Genomic DNA, 22,414 nt, shown 5'->3' on the forward strand with positions numbered 1-22,414 from the left:
GAACATTTGTGTGTATATATGTGTTTGTGTAAGAGAAGAGGAGAGAGTATGAGAAAGAACTGGCAACGTGTGCCACATTCAAATCTGATCGGAACATTCTGAACCCGGTCGGCTTCTTAGCAAAACAGTCGAAAACGCGGAACGGCAGAGAATCGTGGAGAATCGCGCCAGCGAGCGACGTGTTGCTTCGAGCGTGTACGCCCGTCGCTATGTGACATCGCGCCAAGAGCCGTGTAGTGCATCAACAGCGACCTCGGCGACATCGGTAGTGCTTACGGTACAGCAAATACGCACGCGAGTGTTGGAGACGAGGATGTATTGAGGCACGGAATTGCTGAGATACGTCCAGACCTGTTGAGACCCGTCCGCGTTTCTGTCGTTTTCTCCCTCCCTCTTTCTCTCTCTCTCTCTCTCTCTCTCCCATTGTCTCCCGGCTACGTAAGAGAGCAACGGAACGAAAAGTGCGAACAGCGATCTCTCGCGCGTGTTGATTACGACGCGACGACGACGACGGCGACGGTGGTGGCGACGGCGGCGGCGGCGGCGACGACGACGGCGGCTACTTCTTCCGGTTCCTCCGTACAAATTTTCGCGCGCGTTCGCGCCCGCACTCATCTACTTGTACAAGTTCAATTTCATGTAAATGTCACGAGTGCGCGGCGGCATAGTGGCCGTGTCGCGAACAAGGTTCCACACGACGGCGTGGAATTATGTGCATGGATATTCAGTTTAACGAGAAGAAGATGGGTGACGACGACGACGACGTGCAGATCATCGAGGTTCGCATCAACAAAGGTAAGGTTTGAGGTTAGATAGACGACCGTATTGGCGACAGCGGCGGCGCTAGTGTTGCTACCGGCGCTAGGCGCTAGGTCGGATGAATACCGTGTACATACTTGTCCTTTCCCCCTCCACTCACACCATACAGAGACGCGCACCGCCTATCCATGTGACGGCGAATAGATTGCGAGACTCTGGGTGCGTTCCGTTTCTCGCACGATGCGCATGATGCATCATTTATCCTTGGTATTCGCCAAATGTTGAAGAAGGATAAATGATGCATTATGTACATCGTGCATGAAACGGAACGCACTCTCTATGTATGCAAGTGGAGGGAGAAAAATGAAGAGCGTCCTTTGGTTTGAAATCTCACCACGGGCTGTGGCGCTAGGTGCTGGGCGACACGGTAATACACCAATGGCGATGATATGGCGGTGGTAGGGTTCGCAAAGAGGAGACATCTAGCTTTTCTTGCTCTCCCCCCTCCCTCCCTTTCCTGACTGGTCTTTGCGCGCGATGTTACTGTTTTCGTCTTCGTAGCGTTATACATGGCGCGATCTTTGTCTTTGCGACTGTATCGCACTCACTCTCGTTAACGCTGGTATCCAGGAGTTGGACATCACCAGGACGCGGTTCTCGCGTGCTACCGGCGAAACGTGGCCGGGGCGACCTTTCGGTCAGATTGTGACAAATTGAGCGACCGTGTCACAAGAATAGTCGACGCGACGTATTGATAAAATGCCGGGCAGACTTAGAAAACGTGGGACCCTTAGGGCCAATTTCGCAAACGTCGGTTAACTGTTAACCAGAGTTCAGTCAATTTCTTATCCTTTTCTATTTTGTTGTCTAAGGCCTGGTTTCACCAAACGTCGCTTAACTGTAATCTTGGTTTAATTCATGTGTGTCTCATTCTAAATTAACAGTTGGAAGGAGACAAAGAACGAATTAAGCTAAGCTTCAAGTTAAGCAACGTTGGTGAAACCGGGCCTAAGGCCTAATGCCTAATGCCTAATGCCTAAGGCCTAAGGCCCGGTTTCACCAAACGTCGCTCAACTTTATTCTTGGTTTAATTCATACTTGTCTCTTTCTAAAGTAACAGTTGGAAAGAGACAGAACGAATTAAGGGGTTAGGCCACCTTGAACGGATCAAAAATCAATGTCATTTTTGTTGATTTTTTTTAGAAATATAACAAAATATATACAAAATTCAAAAGTAGGTATGTATTTAACATGTCTTTAAGGTAAAAAAAATTTGTTCGGTTTATTTTTTATGTAAAATAGAGGCGGTAAAACCGAGACACCGAAACTCAATTTCATTAGCGGTGGACAACTTCACGACTACACCTTTGGACCTAAGCAAAAACAAAAAATTTTTATTATTTAGACACTAGAAACTAGAGAAATACATATGGATTTTGCAATATATTAAAAACTTTTTGTGCAATTAATATTTTTACACAAAATTTTTTGGCCAAAAAGTGAACTTTGTATTCGTATTCGTACATACAATTCTACAAAAATCATTATTTTGAAAAATCCATATGTATTTCTCTAGTTTTTAGTGTCTAGATAATACAATTTTTTGTGTTTTTGTCTTAGGTCTTAGGTCCAAAGGTGTAGCCATGAAGTTATCTACCGCTGAGTGTATCAACGAAAAAGGAGTTTTGGTGTCTCGACTTTATGAAATTGACACTGATTTCGATTCGGTTAAGGTGGCCTAACCCCTTAAGCTAAGTTTACAGTTAAACAACGTTGGTGCAACCGGGCCTAAGAAAAGACAGAGAGTCAATTAACCTTTGATTAGCTGTTAACCAACGTTTGTGAAACTGGCGATATTTTTCGATAAAATGCCGCGTAAAGTATTAGAAACCCGGGGTCTCGAGCAATATCGCGTACGATATTTTGAAAATATTACCAGAACATTACTTTAACATTCTCACTGGAATGTGCTTAGAATGTTACTATATTCGTGAAATATCGTCCATGATATTTCTCGAGACCCCGGGTCTCTAATACTTTACCCGGCATTTTATCGAAAAATATCGCATACGATATTTCGCTATAATATTAAGTGCGATATTCTGGTGACTTTCATAAAATATCGTATGCGAGATTAAGGCTCCGTCTACAATGACTTGTTAGTCAGAAGTTGCAATTACATGTCGTATTTCTGCGCGAAAGAAAAAGGACCGACATATAGTTTCGACTTCGGACTAACGACTTGGGCTAATATTACATTTGCTGTACAACCAATTTTTTAAGTATATTGATTGGCTGCAGGATAGTAAAAAAATCGAGTATCTACACTGATAAAAAAATCTTAATCCAAGAAAAATATTACTTTACTCAAGAAAATTGTTCATTAGGTGGCTCCTAATAGCTTATTAACTTAAATTTAGAAATAATAAAAAATTTGAAATATGCATTTCTTTAATTTAAGTATTTATTAAATATCAAAATAGATAATTTTAAATTAAAGAATTTAAATTTTAATTCTGTAAAATGTTTACCAAGATGTAATTTTCACAGCAAAGAAAATTGGATTGCTTACTTATAAAAACAATTATTTAATTTAATAAATAGAATTCTACGAGAGGAAGACCGCTGAGGGCATTGTGGTGTACAGGTTTGAGGCATTACTGGGCATTACTAGGTACTTTGTGGGCATTAGGCTTTGCTGGGACATTATGAAGATAAAACAAGATAAATAAGATAAAATAATATAATAAGTGCTCTGGTGTAATTTTATCTCTGTTGCTCACCGAATGGTAAAACGGGATCACGAGACACGGTGGTGTCTCGCGCCAAGTATAAGCGTAGCTAGAACCGCGCGCGCGAGTAATAACGTTTTCGACTGGACCAGGATTAATCGCTCCGGGAGTGCTAAATCCATGACAACGTTTCCACCGAGGGTCAGAGTCGGACTAGAGTCGGGTCAGAATTCGGGTAGAGTCGGGTTGGGGTGAGCGCTCTTGCAGTGGAAACACCAAAATGCCAAACCCCAACTCGATTCTGACCTGACTCTAGCCCGACTCTGACCCTCGGTGGAAACGTGCTTGAAAAATTTTATCGTCTAACCTAACCTAACCAATGCCTAGTGGGCATTACTTTATCTTATCTTATTTATCTTATTTTATCTTTATAATGCCCCAGCAAGGCCTAACGCCCAAGCTAATGCCCAAAAAATGCCTAGTAATGCCGCAAAGCTGTACAAATGCCCTCAACGGTTTACCTCTTGAAATTAGCCAATCATAGTCTACTATTCTTACGACTAAAGCCCGTATCAAACTACAGACTCCCGACTCTGACTCGACTACTAACTCGGACTCCCGACTATGATTCAACCAATCATAGCGAAGCACCGGCCGACCCTCACTGCCGACTCGGGAATAGACGCCACTCTAATTGGTTGAATCATAGTCGGGAGTCCGAGTCAGTAGTCGAGTCAGAGTCGGAAATCTAGTCTGATACGGGCTTTAAGCGTTTACGTTCTCTGCCATCAGCCTAAAGTCCGTATCAGACTACGGATTGGGATTAGATTGAAATTTAACCAATCACAGTAAAGTTTACTAATCTCAAGTTGAGTAATTTTTACTCTGATTGGTCAAATTTCAATCTAATCCCAGTTTCAATCCGTAGTCTGATACGGGCTTTAGGCTGCTTTATTTATGAATATTAATAAGGCGCCAACCGGCACGCCTTGAACGTAAACACATCTTTGGGTTTGCCTCAAAATTTTGCACAGTTTCTAATACATTGGTTCTAATTTCGCTATTCATTATTTACGTTACTTTTATATCAAGTCGCGTATACATACGTACGCGCCCATGTATACTTTGTACACAAGTATACAAAAATGGCGGAAACGAAAAGTGACTTTTATAAAAGGTGCATCTTGCTTGGAGAATTAAAATTTGATTTGTATCTCTGTAAATGGAGTATGTCGTATTGTCAATGCCGGGGAGGGGGGGGGGCAAATCTTATACACCAATGCCCACTAATGCCCAGTGGGCATTACTTTATCTTATTACCTTATTTTATATTATTTATCTTGTTTTATCTTATCTTATTTTACCTTTATAATGCCCCAGGAAGATCTAATGCCCCAACCAATACCCAAAAATTGCCTAGTAATGCCCAGTAATGCCGCAAATCCACCACAATGCCCTCAACGGTTTCCCCCTCGACCAATACGAATCAGACAAGCTCTTCTGGATTATATTCACGAATATTATCCGCGTCTTCTGAAGAATATTTCTTGGAATCAGGAGAAATTTCCTATTGTTTAAACACTCATAAATTAAAAGTCACTAATGACACTGTTCAATAAAAAATAACTTTTTTTCGAGCACAAAAATGAGAATAATCGTTTCCCGCAGCTTCTCACACCGTAGGGGTGAATGCGAGCTCGTCTGCCAAATTGTATCTCGTCGCAATTTGGAGAGTAATTCGTTGAAGTTAAATTAAAAATAATTTTATTTTTATTTTTGATATATTGATATCCGCCAGTTTGATACATTGACTCCGTCAGTTTGAATTTATCAACCTTAACATCAGATTAGTATTCAGTGATCTGAAAAAAACGTTTAAGTTTTTGTAACAAAATTTAGATCCTTAAGTTTATGCAAGTCACAATTTTGGCGCAATAAACTTTAGGTTTAACTGTACTGGACATTACTAAGTATTTTTTGGGTATTAGTTTGGGCATTAGGCCTTGCTGGGACATTATATTTAGTGTCCGAAAGATTAGCAAAAAATGATTATTCTCGCTTCTGTTCATTCTTTTGTCGAACCGTGTAATACAAAACTTGTATTCACACAGATATTCGGAAAAGTTTCTTGTTCGGGAGAAGGGTCCAGGTAAAACCTGGGTATTAGTTTATCGCAAGAGGAAAATGTCTTAAAATGATAGCGCTGCATTTTTACGTCGCACATCCACTCCTTATCTTTTTATTCACATCCCTTATTTTTCCCTTTTTGAATCGGCCGCGCGATTAGTTATTTCAAGCTAAGTACTTATTGCATTCGAAAACTCGGAACAAGATTACTTGTTCCGAAATACCGTTTTCAGAGACTCATTATGTATCTCAACATCGATATGATTATCCGTATAAACCATTAGCGATCACGCGAGAGCAATTATTAGCTTGGCCGTTTATTTTTACTTTCATTGAGACGACGCGTGAAAGACGACGTGTAACTATAATCTGTATTGATGATATTGATTTCTATTTGCATCGAGTCTATCTCTATTGAAATTTCCCACATCTATTTCTAATGTGAACAAACGTGTTTACCTCGCTCATACATAGTTTATCTTATTGATACATAAAAGTATTATTCGGGCATCGTGTCGAAAGTACATTTAGGTCACATTTATCATTTAGGTGTTACAGTTTGCTTCGAAGCAATCCCTTTTCGACTTGGCATGTTTGGCTTTGATTCGGTATCCAAGGACTTTTTCGCTCCTGAAAATATGATATTCAGATTCTTCTTGTCTAATATTATAATGTGTGATATATATCTAATATTAATAATGCGGTATACGTTACAAACTAAATGGTGATAAACACACGGTGGCAAACGCTCCGATGTGTACTCTTTTTATATACTTGTCCCTGAGATTTTGATCCTTGATAACATGTTTCAAGGAGAAACAAATCGGTGTCGGACGCTCGAATAACTCTCTTGTTAGCGACTCCTGCAATTTTTCCCGTAACTCGATATCGAATCCGACCTCTCTCGGTCGCTTTTTATCTTGCGAATCAGAAAATCACAAGGATACACAGATCGAGGAAAGAGAGAGCCTACATATTGTTTTTTGACCGAAAACTGGCCGACAAAAGGTTGACATACTTCTTCTTTTCACAAGTTTTCGGCAAAAAGTAACACGGCCATAAGGTCTCCCAAGCTTTTACTTCGTATTCTCTTGCTTTTTTTCGCAAAAAAAACGAGAATGCTGGAGAATAAATTTTTCGATACCGTCGGATTTAGGTGAATTCACAGGCGATGGTTTCGCAGCATTAAAATTTGATCTACAATGTGCTGCTTGCGTCTAGAAATACTTTAGATTTTATGGCCAATAAAAATTTGTGCAAATTGACACATTGTACATCGTATAATCGCACATTGTCGGTAAACTTTTTAAGCATATTGATTTGCTTGTACAGAATAGAATGTTTTTAATCGCAAAAAAAACACATTGTAGATTAAACCTGAGAGACGGAAATTGACAATGGCTTGCGCAGCGAGGAAAATACTCGAATCGATATATTCGAAATTGAAGGGTGGCGAAGCGCGTTTTTCCTTTTCAATACAATTTCAGAAATTTTAGGATGTGTATCTACTTTTATGTACTTTTCACGCGTGCTATTGGTACGTACAGGGCTGCTGATCCTTATTTGATACGACAGGCGCGTTTACTTGGTAGGATGATGTCATCGTTTATTTAAATCAACCCGTAAGACGATCTTTGCATAGAGGCGTTATCTCGTCGTTATAATTGCGATCGGTACAAAAACAATCGGGGGAAAGAACTCTGCGAACTCTCGGGATGTTGAAAAACACGCGGATGCCGAAATCTCACACCTCTTTTAGTACGCGTCGTATCCGCATATATTTTACATATATCGCGATATATTTTGCATGTGCGCCGTATACTATTTTTGTACGCGTATTCCTTTGGGTGTCTGTGCGTCGCTTATCGATATAAAGAAATTGTATGGCTCCTTTGTGCACTTTTTCTTGTGGGAAGAACCGTACAAACGCACACGTAAGGCACTGAAGACGAGAATGTTCTTTTGGAATCGGAAGATTCTAATTCGTCTAATGTAAGATTGTTCTTGTAAGAATAAATATATTTATACACGAGTATAAAGAGCAGGAAATAATGAGTGCTTTTGTCAAGTAATTCGATATTATTGAATAATACAGTTTCCCGAAGTTCGCAACGATGAACCAGCTTTCAGAAATAATAACGAGAATGTGCACGCGCGCGCAAAGTAGCGTACTCCAGATTTTGAAAGATCCTAGCTCTAGGGATACCACGAAGCTCGTTCATATCAATACGTGTATAGACAGCGCGAGTGCGGCTCGCGAGAGTGACGTAAAAAAAAAAACGACACCCCGAATCAGTATGAAAAATATGACGCGTTATCCTGGAATAGAATTCCTTTTACATTTTGTCACGAGGAGTATAAACGCCAGGTTATCGCTCTTAAATTTCACGAAATTGCCCGGCGGCGCGTCTCCCGCGCTATTATTACGAAAGCATGAATTTTCCATACGTCGTACCGCTCGCCGTTAAATCGTTTCGCGCAGCGCCGGTTGTTCCAGTGTAATAATGCGCAATGTGCGCCGGGGTACGCGACGCGCGGTGCTTGTTGTAACCGCGCATCGTGTAACGGGGAGCTTTGCTTGCCACGAACGGACACGCGCACGCGCGCGCCTATGTACATGCCCGTCACCGGCTCGCTCGCGCGCTCATGTGCGCGTTATGTACAAGCGAGCGAGAGTCGGGAAGAACATGTGCGGCCCCGCGCGCGCAATACATTATGTATCCGCCCGTATGTACTACATAAAGAGCAGAGGAGTGATGTAACAAAGAGGCAAACTCCGGCCGAAGAGAACCGAGCATCGCCGACGGGCAACGTTCGTGGCGGCCGCGCGCTACTACTCCGCGCGGTCGTACGCGTGCCCGCGCTCTCGGTACGCGTAGGAGCGGCGCGGCGCGGCGCACCATGAGCCCCTCGTCAGCTGCTACGACTGAACGGCGCCATATGCAATTTCGCTGCGTGATCTACGCGGCGTAAAAAAATGAAGAATTATACGCTTGCGTGAAGGACGGAGAGATGGACGGCGGCGCGCGACACGTACCGGATCTTTGTCGTCCGCCCGGCGGCGCGCGACCTTTGCTCCTTTTACGCTCTATTTTATTTGCCGCGATATACCCGCGGGAAGAGAAGCGGGGAAAGTGGCGCGCGGGCGGCGTTGACCTTCATCTCGGTTCCGCCGGCGCTCTCTTCGTCGACCGCGCGAGGAGGAAAGTGCATCTTATTAACTGTTCCGTTGCCAAAATTTATCCGCCTTACGCTCGGCTCGCGCGCGTACTAGATATAGATGCGTAACTATCCAACCCGCCCACGGTCGTACTTTCGCGAGGTACAGGAAATAGGATGAGCCGCTATCGCGCGCGCGGCGATAGAGGACCGGAGAGTGCGCGCGCGAGAGAGCGACGACACGGAAGAGAGAGAGAGAGAGTGAGTGAGTGAGAGAGGGGTGGGAGGAAGAGGGGGGTGACGAGTTATAGCAGAGCGCAGATAGATTGGAGGAGAATTATCCATCCTGCCGCCATATTGTTCTTTTAGTAATCCCCTTTCCCTGCTCGCCTCGCACCCACCTACGCTTGCCAATCCCCTTCCCCCGCTACTCTATTTGCCCCCACCCGTCTCTCTACCCCCTCCCGAGCCAAATGTGCCTTTTGTTCGGCATAGCAACAGCGACGTTAGAGGGCTACTATAAATAGATCGCTACGACTTTCCAGCGTTGCCAGAACGACTGGCCCAACGTGCTGCGCAGTAAAACTAGGCGGCCAAGGCCACAACGGCAACGTCGCAATGCTCGATGCGATATGACCTAATCAACCAGGAATTTCTAACGTAGCACACTTTACCGTCTCTTACATAAGGGGTTTCTGTAAAATTGTGCAAACTCGAGGGAGCGCGCGTATGAATAAATGACGAACGCTGGCATTCGAATGTCGCGCGCTTGCGAAATTTTGAAAATTATTCGGGGATATCAATCACTCGGACGTTAGGAGAAACGCGCTAGGAGAGGCTCTCCAGTTTGCGCAATTGCGCGAATTGGGCCAAGATATGCTTTCGTTATAGTTCTTTTTTTTTATTGCAAGTTTCTCAAGTATCGATCAAGCGACGTTGCTTTTCCGCGCGCGCGTTTCTATGTATTCGGGTACATGGCTGAAAAGCGAGACAGGAGAGGGAATGGGCGTGCCCGGAGCGCGAGAACCGGCAACGCCGCGCTCGTAAATCATGATTAAAATAATAAGTATAATACATATGTAGTACATAGGCGGCCGGCGGGTTTATGTACGTAGGAACTGCGCAATGGCGCGAGCAGGAGCCGACGTCTGGCTGGGTTCTGCGCAACTTCGCTACTCCCACCCTCGGTATGTGCTTCCCCCCTCCCCGCCCCGGCGGGGCGAATCCCACGGGTGGGCTCCAGGAGCGATGGAGAGCGACGGAGAGCGACGAATCAAGCGCGGCAGAGAGGGGGGGGGGGTGGTGGAGGGAAACGCTTGAGAGGGGAGAGGAGGGATGGAGGGAGGGATGGGGGGAGTGGGAGGGCGATACCTGGAAACCGCGACTATATACCCCCGCGTTTACCAATCTTGGCACTTTGCCTGAAAGAGCATATCGACCGTGCGACGTTGTCACATCGTCCGCGCGATCTTACCCGCCAGTCCTGGCTACTCTTTGAGCGGTATGTACCTAGGCTCCTGCAACCGGTCCGTGCTACACGAGGCGCGCGATCCGAGATGGGCGGTCGTTTCAGAGCTATCCACGCATCTCGCTATCGCGCGGCCCCCCTCCCCCTCCCCCCTCGTTCCCCTCCTCCCACTATTTTCTCAGAAAATCTCGAGGCCTCTTGACCAAAAGTGAAACGCTAGCGCGTCAAATGAATGAGGTCCTTTTTCGTTTTCTTTTTCTTAGGGTCAACCGAACGTGACACGTTTACTTGAAAAGGGACGAAGTCTTATTTATCGTTTTCAGTGGTCGAAGTGGAGCCAACGATTTCAAAAGTTGGCTCTACGGTCTATTTCTAGTATCTCGTTCAATAATCGCTTCTAATGGTATATTGTAGATTGTCGTGTATGGGCACGTAGGATTGTCTTGTCGCTCCACTTTTCTAGGTTTTTTCCCCGTTCCTGCGGAATTTTGCAAGGCACCCGTGTATACAAGGTAGATCGTTAAACTCTACTCCTTTGACATATCGCACACAATATGACCCGTCGGACAAGTAGAGTGTACATTTCTGTATACAAATGCGATCATGCACAACCCTATGATTATAGGCCGAGTCAAAGGAGCTTTGCGTTTAAAGATAATGTCGTAGAGAAGGTTCTTTCTTAAATTTTAAAGATACAGGGATTTAATCACAGGGCTACATCTGTGGCCGTCGTGGAGGGAGCATTTATTTCCCGGTCACTCCAATCGTTATCACAGAGCCGAACGTGCCAATTGTCTAAAAGTGAACAGAGCCTCGACGACGCGGTCTCGTTCCGCGCGACTTTCTCCGCTCTATACGGACATTCCGTCGGCCGGACTCGCGATTTATGCGAAATCTATCGATCGAACGGGGGCTCGTGGCGAGCCGCGTCCACGCGTCCCGCGGGCGACGGGGAAAAATAACGGGGAGGGAAAAAATCGCCTCGGATGAGAATGAGCTCGGTATACAGGGTGTCGCGGAATCGGCGCGGCCTCCGGCACTTCCGGCCGCGGACCGGCGGCCACTCATCGATCGGCAACGGCGCGCCGAGCGCGATCGCAATTTTCCCGACGTCCTCGGGAGCCGGGGCGACGCGTCTCCTCGGAGGGACGTCGCGTTGTCACTGCCGCGCGCCCGAAGAGCCGCGCTCGCGCGCCAATCCCCGCGAATACCGAGGCCGGTTCAAGCGCGGCCCGCCGAGGACGACACTGGCGAGAGAGCGCGCGGTGTATCTAGCGCGGTACACTCCGCGCAAAGAGTTTGGGCGCGCGCGAGACACACCGCTCGCGTGGACGACGCGTACCGCGTACCGCGGAAGATGCCTAGTGTCCCCGCGAAGCCACGGGTGGTCAGCCGGATCCGACTCGCGACGACGTCGGCCTGAAATCGCGGCTCCGCGCGGACGTAGTCTCTACCGAACACCGGGAACGCGCGCGCGCGCGCGCGCGCGCTCGACAATAAATGGCGCTGTCCTCGTTTAAGAGTGCCGCGGTCCTCGGGATAGCTCTAGCGCCTCGCGGAGCTACGCCCGGACGACGAGCGCACACGTAGTCGGCGGTGGAGCGATACAGTCTACGTCTCCCGTTGTCTCCCTGTTTTACCCTCGACGTATCGAGCGCGATAGTGGAGGAGGAGGTGGTGGTGGTGGCGGCGGCGGTGGCGGTGGCGGCGGCGGCGGTGGCGGCGGCGGCGGTGGCGGCGGCGGCGGCAGCGACGGTGGCGGCGGTGCCGCTGATGGTGTTGGTGATGATGAGAATCTTTCGCGCCACCTGGTATAATCGTGTCGGCGTACAAAGTGAAACGTCGTCGTCGTCGTCGGCGGCGGCAGGGGAAAGCGTGAAAACTGCGAGAGTCGGCGCGTAGCACCGACCGGAGGGACGACTTTCCCGTGTGCGCGGTCGTCTCGACGATCCACGCCGATACGTCAGCCTAGTCCTCGTCCTCGGCCTCTGCCTCTCGCGCCGCGACTCTATCCCGTCGTGTAACATGGATCGCGCGCGGTACCGTCGGCGGTGGACGTAGGTGGAGGACGGGCTGCTGCTGCTGCTGCTGCTGCTCCTGCTCCTGCTCCTGCTCCTGCTGCTCCGCTGTCTTGCTGCTGCCTGCATATTATAACCTCAACCTCAGCACACTGGGAGGAAACACCGTGGCGTGTCGAGTCGCCTCAGCCGCGCCGCGAGATGTGATTTGCGCGCAAGCGGTCCAAGGGCGGCGATCTTCTCGAGCGTCGAGGATGAGGAACGGCTTCACCGACATACCGGTCGCGAGTGCCGACAGCAGCACGGACGCCATATGGCTCGAGAAAAGCAGTCCGTCGCGGATGCCACCCGAGCGAATGTCGTTCAGTACGTCCTCTTGGTGCACGCACGCCGTCCAGCCGCGGCAACCGGTTTCGCGTCGTCGCGGCGCGATCGACGATCGTACTTAGTTATCGATCAACAGAGAGATAGATTTTTCATGCCCTCCCCTTACGTTTCCACGCCCGCGGCGAGAACACGCGGGGGAGACTCGACTCGCTGTCGCGATCTCGGAGCTCGGTCCCGGGATCGGTCGCGCAGTAGATCGCGATGGCCGTACGGCCTCTCTCCCGACGGAGCTCAGCGGAGTGTGTTTACGTTTCACGCGGTTTACATATCGCGCTAATCGCGTCACCGCGCCGCGCCGCGCCGCGCCGTGTCATCGAGCGCGCGCGCGGGATCGATCGAGGATCCCTCAATCGAGACACCGCGCGTGTCACGTGCGCGACGATTCGACACTACCGCTCGCTTTTGACACTTCACTCCGGTCCGGCGTGTTTACGCCGCACGCCGGAAATCGCCCGGCCGTTTTCACGCATCTCGATCGAGCGCCCAAGCGGCGGCGCCCGATGGATCGATTCGATTTCGCGGGCGAAACTCGAATCCCTTCTGCCTCTCGATCGCGGCGAGAACGATGGGAGAATCTTTTGCGACGATGAAAAGTAGCTTCCTCTCCGTTATCCGATTTGATCCCCGAACGCGCCAAATTCCCAGCTGGGGTATCCGCGACAAGCTGACGGTCGCTTAGTTTTATCAATTTTGATTATCGGACGATTGAGCGCGATTAGTTTTGCGTCGGTCGACGCAGCAATGCAAAAAGTTATTTTTGTACTGGCGCGCGAGAAATCGGCCTACATACTAAATCGATTTAGAGTTTATCGGATGCGTTTGCGAAGATGTGTTGCGGCATTGAAAAATTTACGTGATAAGTGGTCGGCAGACTTAGCTAGTCCCTATCGCTCACGTTGATCGGCCGATTGAATACTTTATTTGATAAACACAAGCGCGTGTACGCCGACAGAATTTCTCTGATCGCTAACGCTTATTTTTGTAACGTGCTCAATTTCTCGACTTTCGAAACAATAGAAGACGTCAATTTTAACGCAGTGTACGTGAAAAAATATTTTTTTTGATCCCAAGCCTCTCCTCCGAAAGTCCGCTCGTGCCCCAGCGTTATTCTCCGCCGCGCTGCCACGTGGACGCGTGACTAGAGATTAAGCATCGAACTCTCTCGAGTGTCACGGGGCTCATACGTTTCTCGCTTCTTTTTTCAGATTTCGAGAGAGTCGTTAAGCAAGAACGTCCGGACGATGCGGAAATCCGTGAATTGGCTGCCAAAATGGTGGAAGCAAACAAGGCGAAAATGCAGGCGAACACGCCGGCGGTGCAACAACAACAGAGGCAGCAGTGCCTCGTGCCGCAGCCTAATCTTCCCGGTATCCTCGGATACCTGAACAAACGACCGGGCGACGGGCAGCCCGCTCCGAAGCCACCGTCGGACGGCTTGGAGAGTAAAGCTCCGACACCCGACGACGACAGCCAGAGAGGACGATTCGGCTGGACGAGCTTCGACGAGTGTCACATACCTTATATATTTCGCTCCGGCGAAAAGTATTGCGCCGTACGCATTCTAGAGTCTAAGCTTCTCAACAAGTACCTGAGCTTTCTTCATTCGGACATCTACAGTTGCACGTGTATAAGGAGTTACTACATCACGGAGGCCGAGAGCAAGCTGTTCAACGAGATCAACAGCAGGCACTGCGAGAATCAGTTCGGCAGGGACCCGTTCACGTGCAAGGACCTGGTGGTGCGTCTCTCGGACGCCAAGGAGTTTTATACGTTTCTCGATGTGTGCTACACAAAGCTGACCGCCGGTACCAATCCGAACGTAACGGGCGGACGCAAGGCGGACAAGTGCGGTTTCATACGGATAAACAAAGAGTCTGTGGTACCTTACACGGTCAAAGACAGTCTGCAGTACGTGCCGCTGTTTTACTTCGAGGGCGAGACAGAGAATCTCAAGCTGAAGGCGGAGAAGCTCGAGGGTTGGGATTTGTCGTACTTGAAGTTCTGCTGTAAGGTACAGGGTATACGAAACGAACTGTTCGCAAGTGAAACGTGCTCGGTCATCAGTTTGAGTGATATCAAGAGCTACTTTCCGCCAGGCACTGGCTTTGAGGACTATTGGCCGACCAAGGTGATGGACTCGCAGTTGTTGGTCAACAGCAACGGGGGTGGTACCGGCGGCGGGTGGACCAAGCAGCCGCCTACACCGCCTACGCCGGTGACCAAGTCTCCCTCCGTGCAGAGCGCGAGTAAGGTGGTACCACCGCCTTTGAGCGCGCGTACCGCCGTACCGATGCCTAATATAATGCCGCGGGGTGCTGCCGTTAGCGCGACGCCGCAGATGCCGCGGATAGGTCAGCCGAGGCCAGTCGCGACGACGCATCCCGCGCATTCTTCCCCGTCGGGACTGCCCACCGGTAGATCCAACATTGTGTCGCAGCCTATGCTGAATGCCGTTCCAGGTGTGGTTAACGGCTGGTCGGGTCTTGTCGGCGGTCAACCCACCTTTCAAACGTCACTCGGCCCTCAGGCTAGCATTATACGGGCGACCCTCAACAATGCTATGCACAACGTAAGCTAATTTCCCCTGCACTGTAAATCGCAATACGCCACCCCCCCCGAGTCTTCGTTGCAGTTTCTGTCTTACCACCGGTGGCTCTGTGCCTCTGCGTTCTATGTCAGACTAATTGTACAATCTTTCACTTTCAGCAACCAATGTCCGCCGCTTCTAAAAGCTATAATCAACAGCCTAGAAGTAGAGCGGGCAGTAGCGGGGCAGCACCTCAGTATCCCGGAGTATACCCGACGACGACCATGCAAGGGGTTGCTCAGGCCCAACCACCGCCTCTTATACGGGCGACCGTTCACTCCAATATCGCGTAAGTGTCAGCAAAACGTTTCGAAAGCTTTTTGATATAGCCTACGTATACACAAAGCTTTGAATAATTTCAAACAACATCGTTGATTTTCTGTTATCGATGGTCCCCTTGTTTTCGCAACAGTGTATACTTGTAGCGTACGCTTGCTTATTGTAAGCAAACCAAACCAAATTGGTATAGATTGTACGTGAAATCCGATCAAACTGTCGCACCTTATTTATTTCGTACTACGTGTATATGTTTATAAAATAAATAATAATGGCTCGTATGATGAAATCAAGTAATAAAAAGGGTCTCAGAGCCTGAACAAGGTATTAGTGTCCAATAAATGGATTTTAATTATAAGAGCATATATATAAACGTTTCGGTCCTTATTGGACCATCCTCAGTCTAAAAGAGATAAATTCGATTTAGGACATAGTTCGCGAGTTAAATATATAAATAAGATTTCGTAGTCAATAGTATAAAAATTGTCATCGGTTTTACCGTATAAATGGATTTACAGATTGAATATTATTAGAGAATTGTGCAGTCATTGGTGTTAAAATAAAGGACAAAAAAATAATAAGCAGTTACGAGTCGGTAATATATAAAATACGGCGCAAGAGAGTATAATGTGTTGGTTGAACAAAGCTGTAACAATTAATAGACAATAAAAATTAATTAAAAGGTTAGCACCAATTTTAGGAAGAAGAGAGGCGACTGGCGAGGTACTTACAAATTAGAACCGTGTTGTGCTTCCATTGTTGTAAATCCATTTATACCGTGGGGGAAACCGCTGACCAAAATCTTGTACACCAATACCCACTAATGCCCAGTGGGCATTACTTTGTCTTATTATCTTATTGTATCTTTATAATGCCTCAGCAAGGTCTAATGTCCAAACTAATGCCCAAAAAATGCCTAGTAATGCCCAGTAATGCCGCAAATCTGTACACCACAATGCCCTCAGCGGTTTCCCCCTCGATTTATACGATAAAACCGATGACAATTTTTATACTATTGACTGCGAAATCTTATTTATATATTTAACTCGCGAACTATGTACTAAATCGAATTTATCTCTTTTATACTGAGGATGGTCCAATAAGGACCGAAACGTATATACATATATATATGCTTTTATAATTAAAATCAATTTATTGGACACTAATACCTTGTTCAGGCTCTGAGCACCTTTTTATTACTTGATTAAAAAAGTTTTCGAGTCATACTGACAATGTTGCCTTTTAGAATACAATAAGATTGACTTCCTTTGTCGGGTGAATAAAAAAATTCATGTGTGAAAGTAAAGTTGTGAAAGAGAATTTTCACTTTTCGGTACACGGCACATTAAGCATGAAAATATCGAGCATTAGAGCCATATGCTTATCCTAGCTTGAAACGTTACGTTATTACATACATAAAGCGTAATTATAGTTGTTATATGTAGAGTATCCGCACCATAGCTTTCTGCATTTGTACATACAACCTATGATTTTTTTTGTATAGTTATCCCACCTATGGGAAGGATGATTGGTGAGTCCTTGTAACATATACTATTGTCACATAGATTATTGTAAGAGATAAGATAGCATGCATAAATTTATATCTCAAGCTGACAAAAATTCATACATAGATAAATTTAATATTTATAATGACTAATCGATATGACTGTCTTTAAAGCTTCTTTGGATGATAAATACATTGGTTTAGTTGCGAATCTAATTCCACGCCATGATTTGTTAAAGTCACTCGTGTCTGTCACACAATGTGTTTCTATATACCTTCAAAATTTTAATGCAAATATGGTTTATTATATTGCTGTCAATATATAAAAATATATAACGGATTGGTTAGTATGGATCTCTAAATGTTCAGATCCGATTTCTTACATTTCTTACCTAAAACATTCTTTCTTAGCTGAAAAGATTAAAAGATTTCATAGATCAGGTAGCAACCGAATTCCAGTTTCTTTATGCGAACGGGATAAAGCCTCGGACGGCATTGTATCTTTTGATTTTACCTTGCGATTCTAACGTGAAATGACACGTCATATATTATTTTCTAGAAATTATTTATAAATCAGGATGGATAGTATTTCCAGTAACACGAGTAAAATATCTGAAACGCGAGTAATGGATGAAATAAATGTTGACAGTATTATTATAAATCTATTTGTAAAATTGACTCCCATGTTGAATTAATTAATAAAATATATTTATATATACAATAAACAGGGTGTCTAATGATAGGTGTAACATCGCTCGCTCGCACGGGGAGGTGGAGCTCGTTAAACTGAATAGAAAAGTCATCATTTTGCGATTTTCCTAATAATTAATGAGAAATTAAATAATTAAATACACTGCGTGGTTGTAAGCGTAGTCGCACGAGCAAGAAACCGTCCGACGTTAAGGCCCTTTACGACTACGCATTGAAAATTGAGAATTGCAAACTACGTAAATTTTAGAATTCGACCAGTTGGATAAGTTTAATTTTAATCCGGTTCGTTTTGGTTAAATTTTAATCTCCAATTCTCTATCTCTAATGTACAGGCTTTTTGCGTCGATTACGGTTGCTACATGTGCAATAAGGCATTGAGAGAAGCGATCTTCTGGCAATGACCGAAGTTGCGTGATACTGGGCCACCTTTGCCAGTTATCTGTCTTTCGAATAATTCTTACGCAAATACGGTAGATAAATTTCTCTTCGGTTTAATCTGCTCCACTTATCTACGAGTGTTACATCTATTTTATATATATATATATGTATATATATGTATATATATACAGGGTGTATTAAAACCACCGAATATCCTTTTAATTACAGATTCTTTAGAAAATTTCAAGAGAAAAATTCTAATACAAAAATGTCGAGGCTATAATAGTTTTTAAATAATAAACGATTGTTTCACAAATGGCAGGCCTGAGATTTCGCGCGCTCAGGCACGACGACGTGACGAGTAATAAAAGTGTTCCTACGAATGTCGCCTCTTTTCATTTAATTCAAGTAAAAATTTGGAACATTTTGTAACTTCAAAGTGTTGCAGCTGTCAAAGTGGTCGTTCGATATCAGTTTCCATGAAAGTTGTTACTATGCTCAAAAGGACGACATTCATAGGAACACTTTTATCACTTATCATGTCGCCGTACCTGAGCGCGCGAAATCTCAGGCCTATCATTTGTGAAACATAATCGTTTATTATTTAAAAACTATTATAGCCTCGACATTTTTGTATTAGAATTTTTCTCTTGAAATTTTCTAAAGAATCTGTAATTAAAAGGATATCCGGTGGTTTTAGTACACCCTGTATATACTTGCATATAAAATTTACTTTTATATAAATATTAAATTTTTTACTCTTACAACGTAAAAATACAGAAGAATATATTTACTAAAAATTTTATAAAATTATATTTTGTTTCATTTGCAACGAGTATAAATATATTAATATGTAATTTAACCATGTATGCATAAGTTATTGTTTTTGTGCAATGTATTGAGTATTTAATTAATTTATGTAAATTCATGTAAATGGGATAAAGATGCAACGAATAAACGTACACGCACAAAATTGATTGACATTCATATTTATTGCCGAAGAGGCTAAAGACTTTAACAACAGAATATATTATATATAAATAAATAAATGATACAATTAGTAACCATTACTCTTTTTGAAGCAGTAAAAAGAATAATATAATGTTTGTATTTCAGGACCACCACGTATACGACACCTTCGTTAGGTGTACCTAACGCAGTCACAGCAACCGCATATCCACAGATGCTTGGTTTAAGTGAACAACAAGTCCAAGCTTTAATGCCAGGACCTGCGTCAGCGTCAAATTTATTACATTCACAAAGGCATACACCATCTGTGCATAACACATCTCATACGAAATATCCACCTCCTCTGATACCAGTCAATGGTAGCAGCGGTAGCAGTAGTAGCTCCAGGTATATGTTATTACATCTTACTACTTTAAAGAAAACGAACAGACATATGGGATTAACGGGAGCTTCTGATTTCAGCTTTTTTTTTAATGTGCTTGATTCGGCTAATAACCAGCAGCGTTCACGTTTGAGTGATTTTGTATTTTTAGGGATTCCCGAGGCAGGAAACCACTGATACCAATACCGGACTCACATATATCCACTTGTCATGTACAACCATACCAAATACAAAAAGCACTAATTGACGAAAAGATGGTACCCTGTATTAATTTCAAACCTTATATTTATACTGAATTGCTAATGTCACTTCCTGACTTCGTTTCCAATTTTTTTCCTGCCTGTGACATCGAAAGTTGTAGACAAGTCCTTACAGATGTACTACATATAGACTTATATCAAGGAAATAGGTAAATATCTAGACAAATAAGTAAATAAATAAATAGTATTATTATACTAGATGAGTAGAATAATGGCCAATAAATTAATAGAATAAATAGAATATACTGGCATGCCATGTTCTATGAAAATAATTCATTCTCTTTGTTTAAAAAAAATATATAACTTTACAGACTGCAAATGAAGATGTTAATGGAAGCAGGCAAATGTTCTTCGCATACAGAAGATCTGCCTTTAATCCAAGTTAGGAGTATAATGAAATTCATGCCACAATTCAAGTATATGTTCAATAGAGGAGATATGGTTATGCCTTCCCCAGCTCATTCGTCTGAAGAGCACCCTGCCAAAAAGCGTCAACGTACCAGCTAGGATTGGCTACAGCCTTACTGGCCTACTTATGATTATTATCATTCGGCATTCTAAAGCCGTGATTCGATATTCCCATCGATATTCTCATCAACGTGATTTGGAACACCTTTAAGGGAGAAGGCGGATCATAAAAAAGATAATTCGCGTATGATGCGTGATAAAATATACATTAACTAATACTTCAAGTGTAAAGTGACACAGTGGTGAGCTACTTCTTTCTCCAAAGTGTATTGAAGAGTGTAAGAGTGAAACATGACTGTGTAAATATAAAATTGAACAGTGTACATTTAAAATATGATAATTTAGGTCTGCTATTTTAATGGTTGAAGTTAGATACAAATAACTCGGCCAAAGTTTCCTGTTAACGCCCACAATCACCTTCTTGTATCTTCATAATGAGCTGGACAAATGTAAATAAAGCACTTGGTCTCGGAAAAGACAGCATACGATAAAATTACATCTTTTATCAAGTCGTCAAAATTTTTCGGTGTAGTCGTTATCGAATACGAAGCGTCGCACGCTTTATGCGTGTCTGTCGGTTGTCAAGATGCGAGCAGCAAAGATAGTGAATGTCAACACGAGAATTGGGTCGAAAGTTGTATCTGATGTCGGCCATTGATTTATTTTATTTTTACTTTCGAGATGTATCTGTTATAAGGATCCCAAAATGATTGTCACAACATGAAATAGACCTAAGATAAAGAACGCTCTTATGTTCAAATTAAATGTATTTTATCATTCCACATACATATTCTTTCTCTCTTCACACACACTCACATACACGTGCGCACGCACACGCACACACATACATACATACACTTGCGCGCGCGCATACAACACACACACCAACAAGCATGCGTGCAACATGAATATATTTTATTTCTACCTCTTTGCACAACAGTGAATACTATTCTTTTCGATATTATGATTCATAGTGTTCTTATTATATATTATTATCTTGCGGATATGAAAAAAGTGAAAGTTCTGTTGTAAAGGAAATTCGGAGAAAGAAAATGCTATTGCCCCATTTGTGAATGGGCATAACGTGCTATAGAGTTATTCATAATGAATAACCTATTTTGCATATTAAATGTATATCAATGAAAAGAAAGCGAAAGATGGAAGTAAAGCTTCTTCAAGTTCCTAGCTATTACTAGTGCGTATCCTGATAACTAACTGCAAGCTAATTTAAAAGCGTTAAGTCATTCATTTATTACGATGATTTTGCGTGAGTTTTTATACGATTTTCATAAAACTTGTTAAAAAGCGTTAAGGTAATTTATTGAACAGGTTTTGTTTCGAGTGTTTAAAGGAAATATATATTGTATACAGACTGCAGAGGACTGGTGAACGTATAGAATGAAGGTAGCGGGACAAATGCCTACTTGATGTGAAAAGATGGCAGTGAGCAATATCTCGTGGACTACATCTGTAGAAGATGCAAATAATGTACAAGATCTGACACTTTGACATAGTTGACAAGAAAATAAAGCTGACATTACTTTTTGCGTATTTTTTTAAAAATATAATTACGAATAGGGGGTTTCACGCAATATTGCTGCTGCATCTTTTAGATGCATAGATTTGCGCAATATACTTTTGCTTTAAGCAGCGAATTTTCTGAAATTTGTTACACACAGCTAATGAAATTCAATAACTCTTAAGCGTTCATTAAAGACAATTAAAGATAAGTATCTCGTGATGGGTTTAAGTAAAAATTGATTGAGTTAAGTGAAAAAGACTGTGTGTGATGGATATATACAAGTGTATCACAAATACCTATTTAAATGCGTTATACGCATCGAGTATGATCGATATATGGTCGATAAGAGTTCTTATTAAAGAAACGTAAATTCAAAAAAAGCTGGTATTCACAGTCCGATCTTGTATTCGAGATCGTCTTAAATATGATATCTCTAGACTTTGTACGGCTATTTCATCGATTGGATGAAGTCTTAAGATTGTTCATGACCAGAGAGACTAAAGATGATCTTGAATATAAGATCGGGTAATGAATACCGCCCATAGTCAAGGCGGTTTCGCTCAAAGCGAAGGCTTCAAATTCAAACGTGCAATTATGACTGTATTAGCCTTTAACCCACTTCACGGATACGTTAAATTTATGTATACATTCGAAAAATGTCCAACTTATGTAGAAAGCTGTTAAGATGTTTATATGAATATAACACG

General features: G+C 43.9%; 1 protein-coding gene across 3 annotated transcripts; it reads left to right on the forward strand.

Moving 5' to 3' along the window:
• The first annotated feature begins 15 nt into the window (after positions 1-15).
• LOC105562220 lies at positions 16-20,945 on the forward strand. Of its 3 annotated transcripts, none has more exons than XM_012012883.1 (7): positions 16-795; positions 13,856-15,219; positions 15,357-15,526; positions 17,018-17,044; positions 19,223-19,462; positions 19,609-19,866; positions 20,029-20,945. In XM_012012883.1, exons 1-7 carry the CDS (start codon positions 711-713, stop codon positions 20,222-20,224), a joined length of 2,340 nt encoding a protein of 779 aa, XP_011868273.1. In that variant the 5' UTR covers positions 16-710; the 3' UTR covers positions 20,225-20,945. The 3 variants fall into 3 exon arrangements, with proteins under 3 accessions (XP_011868273.1, XP_011868272.1, XP_011868274.1); XM_012012882.1 differs by lacking the exon at positions 16-795 and adding an exon at positions 11,984-12,629; XM_012012884.1 differs by lacking the exons at positions 16-795; positions 17,018-17,044 and adding an exon at positions 11,984-12,629.
• The last annotated feature ends 1,469 nt before the right edge of the window (positions 20,946-22,414 follow it).

The sequence above is a fragment of the Vollenhovia emeryi genome, unplaced genomic scaffold (assembly GCF_000949405.1).
Source record: "Vollenhovia emeryi isolate VEMERY1.0 unplaced genomic scaffold, V.emery_V1.0 DF939193.1, whole genome shotgun sequence".
Classification (NCBI taxonomy): Eukaryota; Metazoa; Arthropoda; class Insecta; order Hymenoptera; family Formicidae; genus Vollenhovia; species Vollenhovia emeryi.

Bases quoted from the DNA above. Each gene is read 5' to 3' on its own strand.
- LOC105562220 (XM_012012882.1), top strand. From the start codon at position 12,518: ATGAGGAACGGCTTCACCGACATACCGGTCGCGAGTGCCGACAGCAGC. The intron at 12,630-13,855 runs GTACGTCCTCTT...TTCTTTTTTCAG, and splicing joins ACCCGAGCGAATGTCGTTCA to ATTTCGAGAGAGTCGTTAAG. The intron at 15,527-17,017 runs GTAAGTGTCAGC...TTTTTTGTATAG, and splicing joins ACCGTTCACTCCAATATCGC to TTATCCCACCTATGGGAAGG.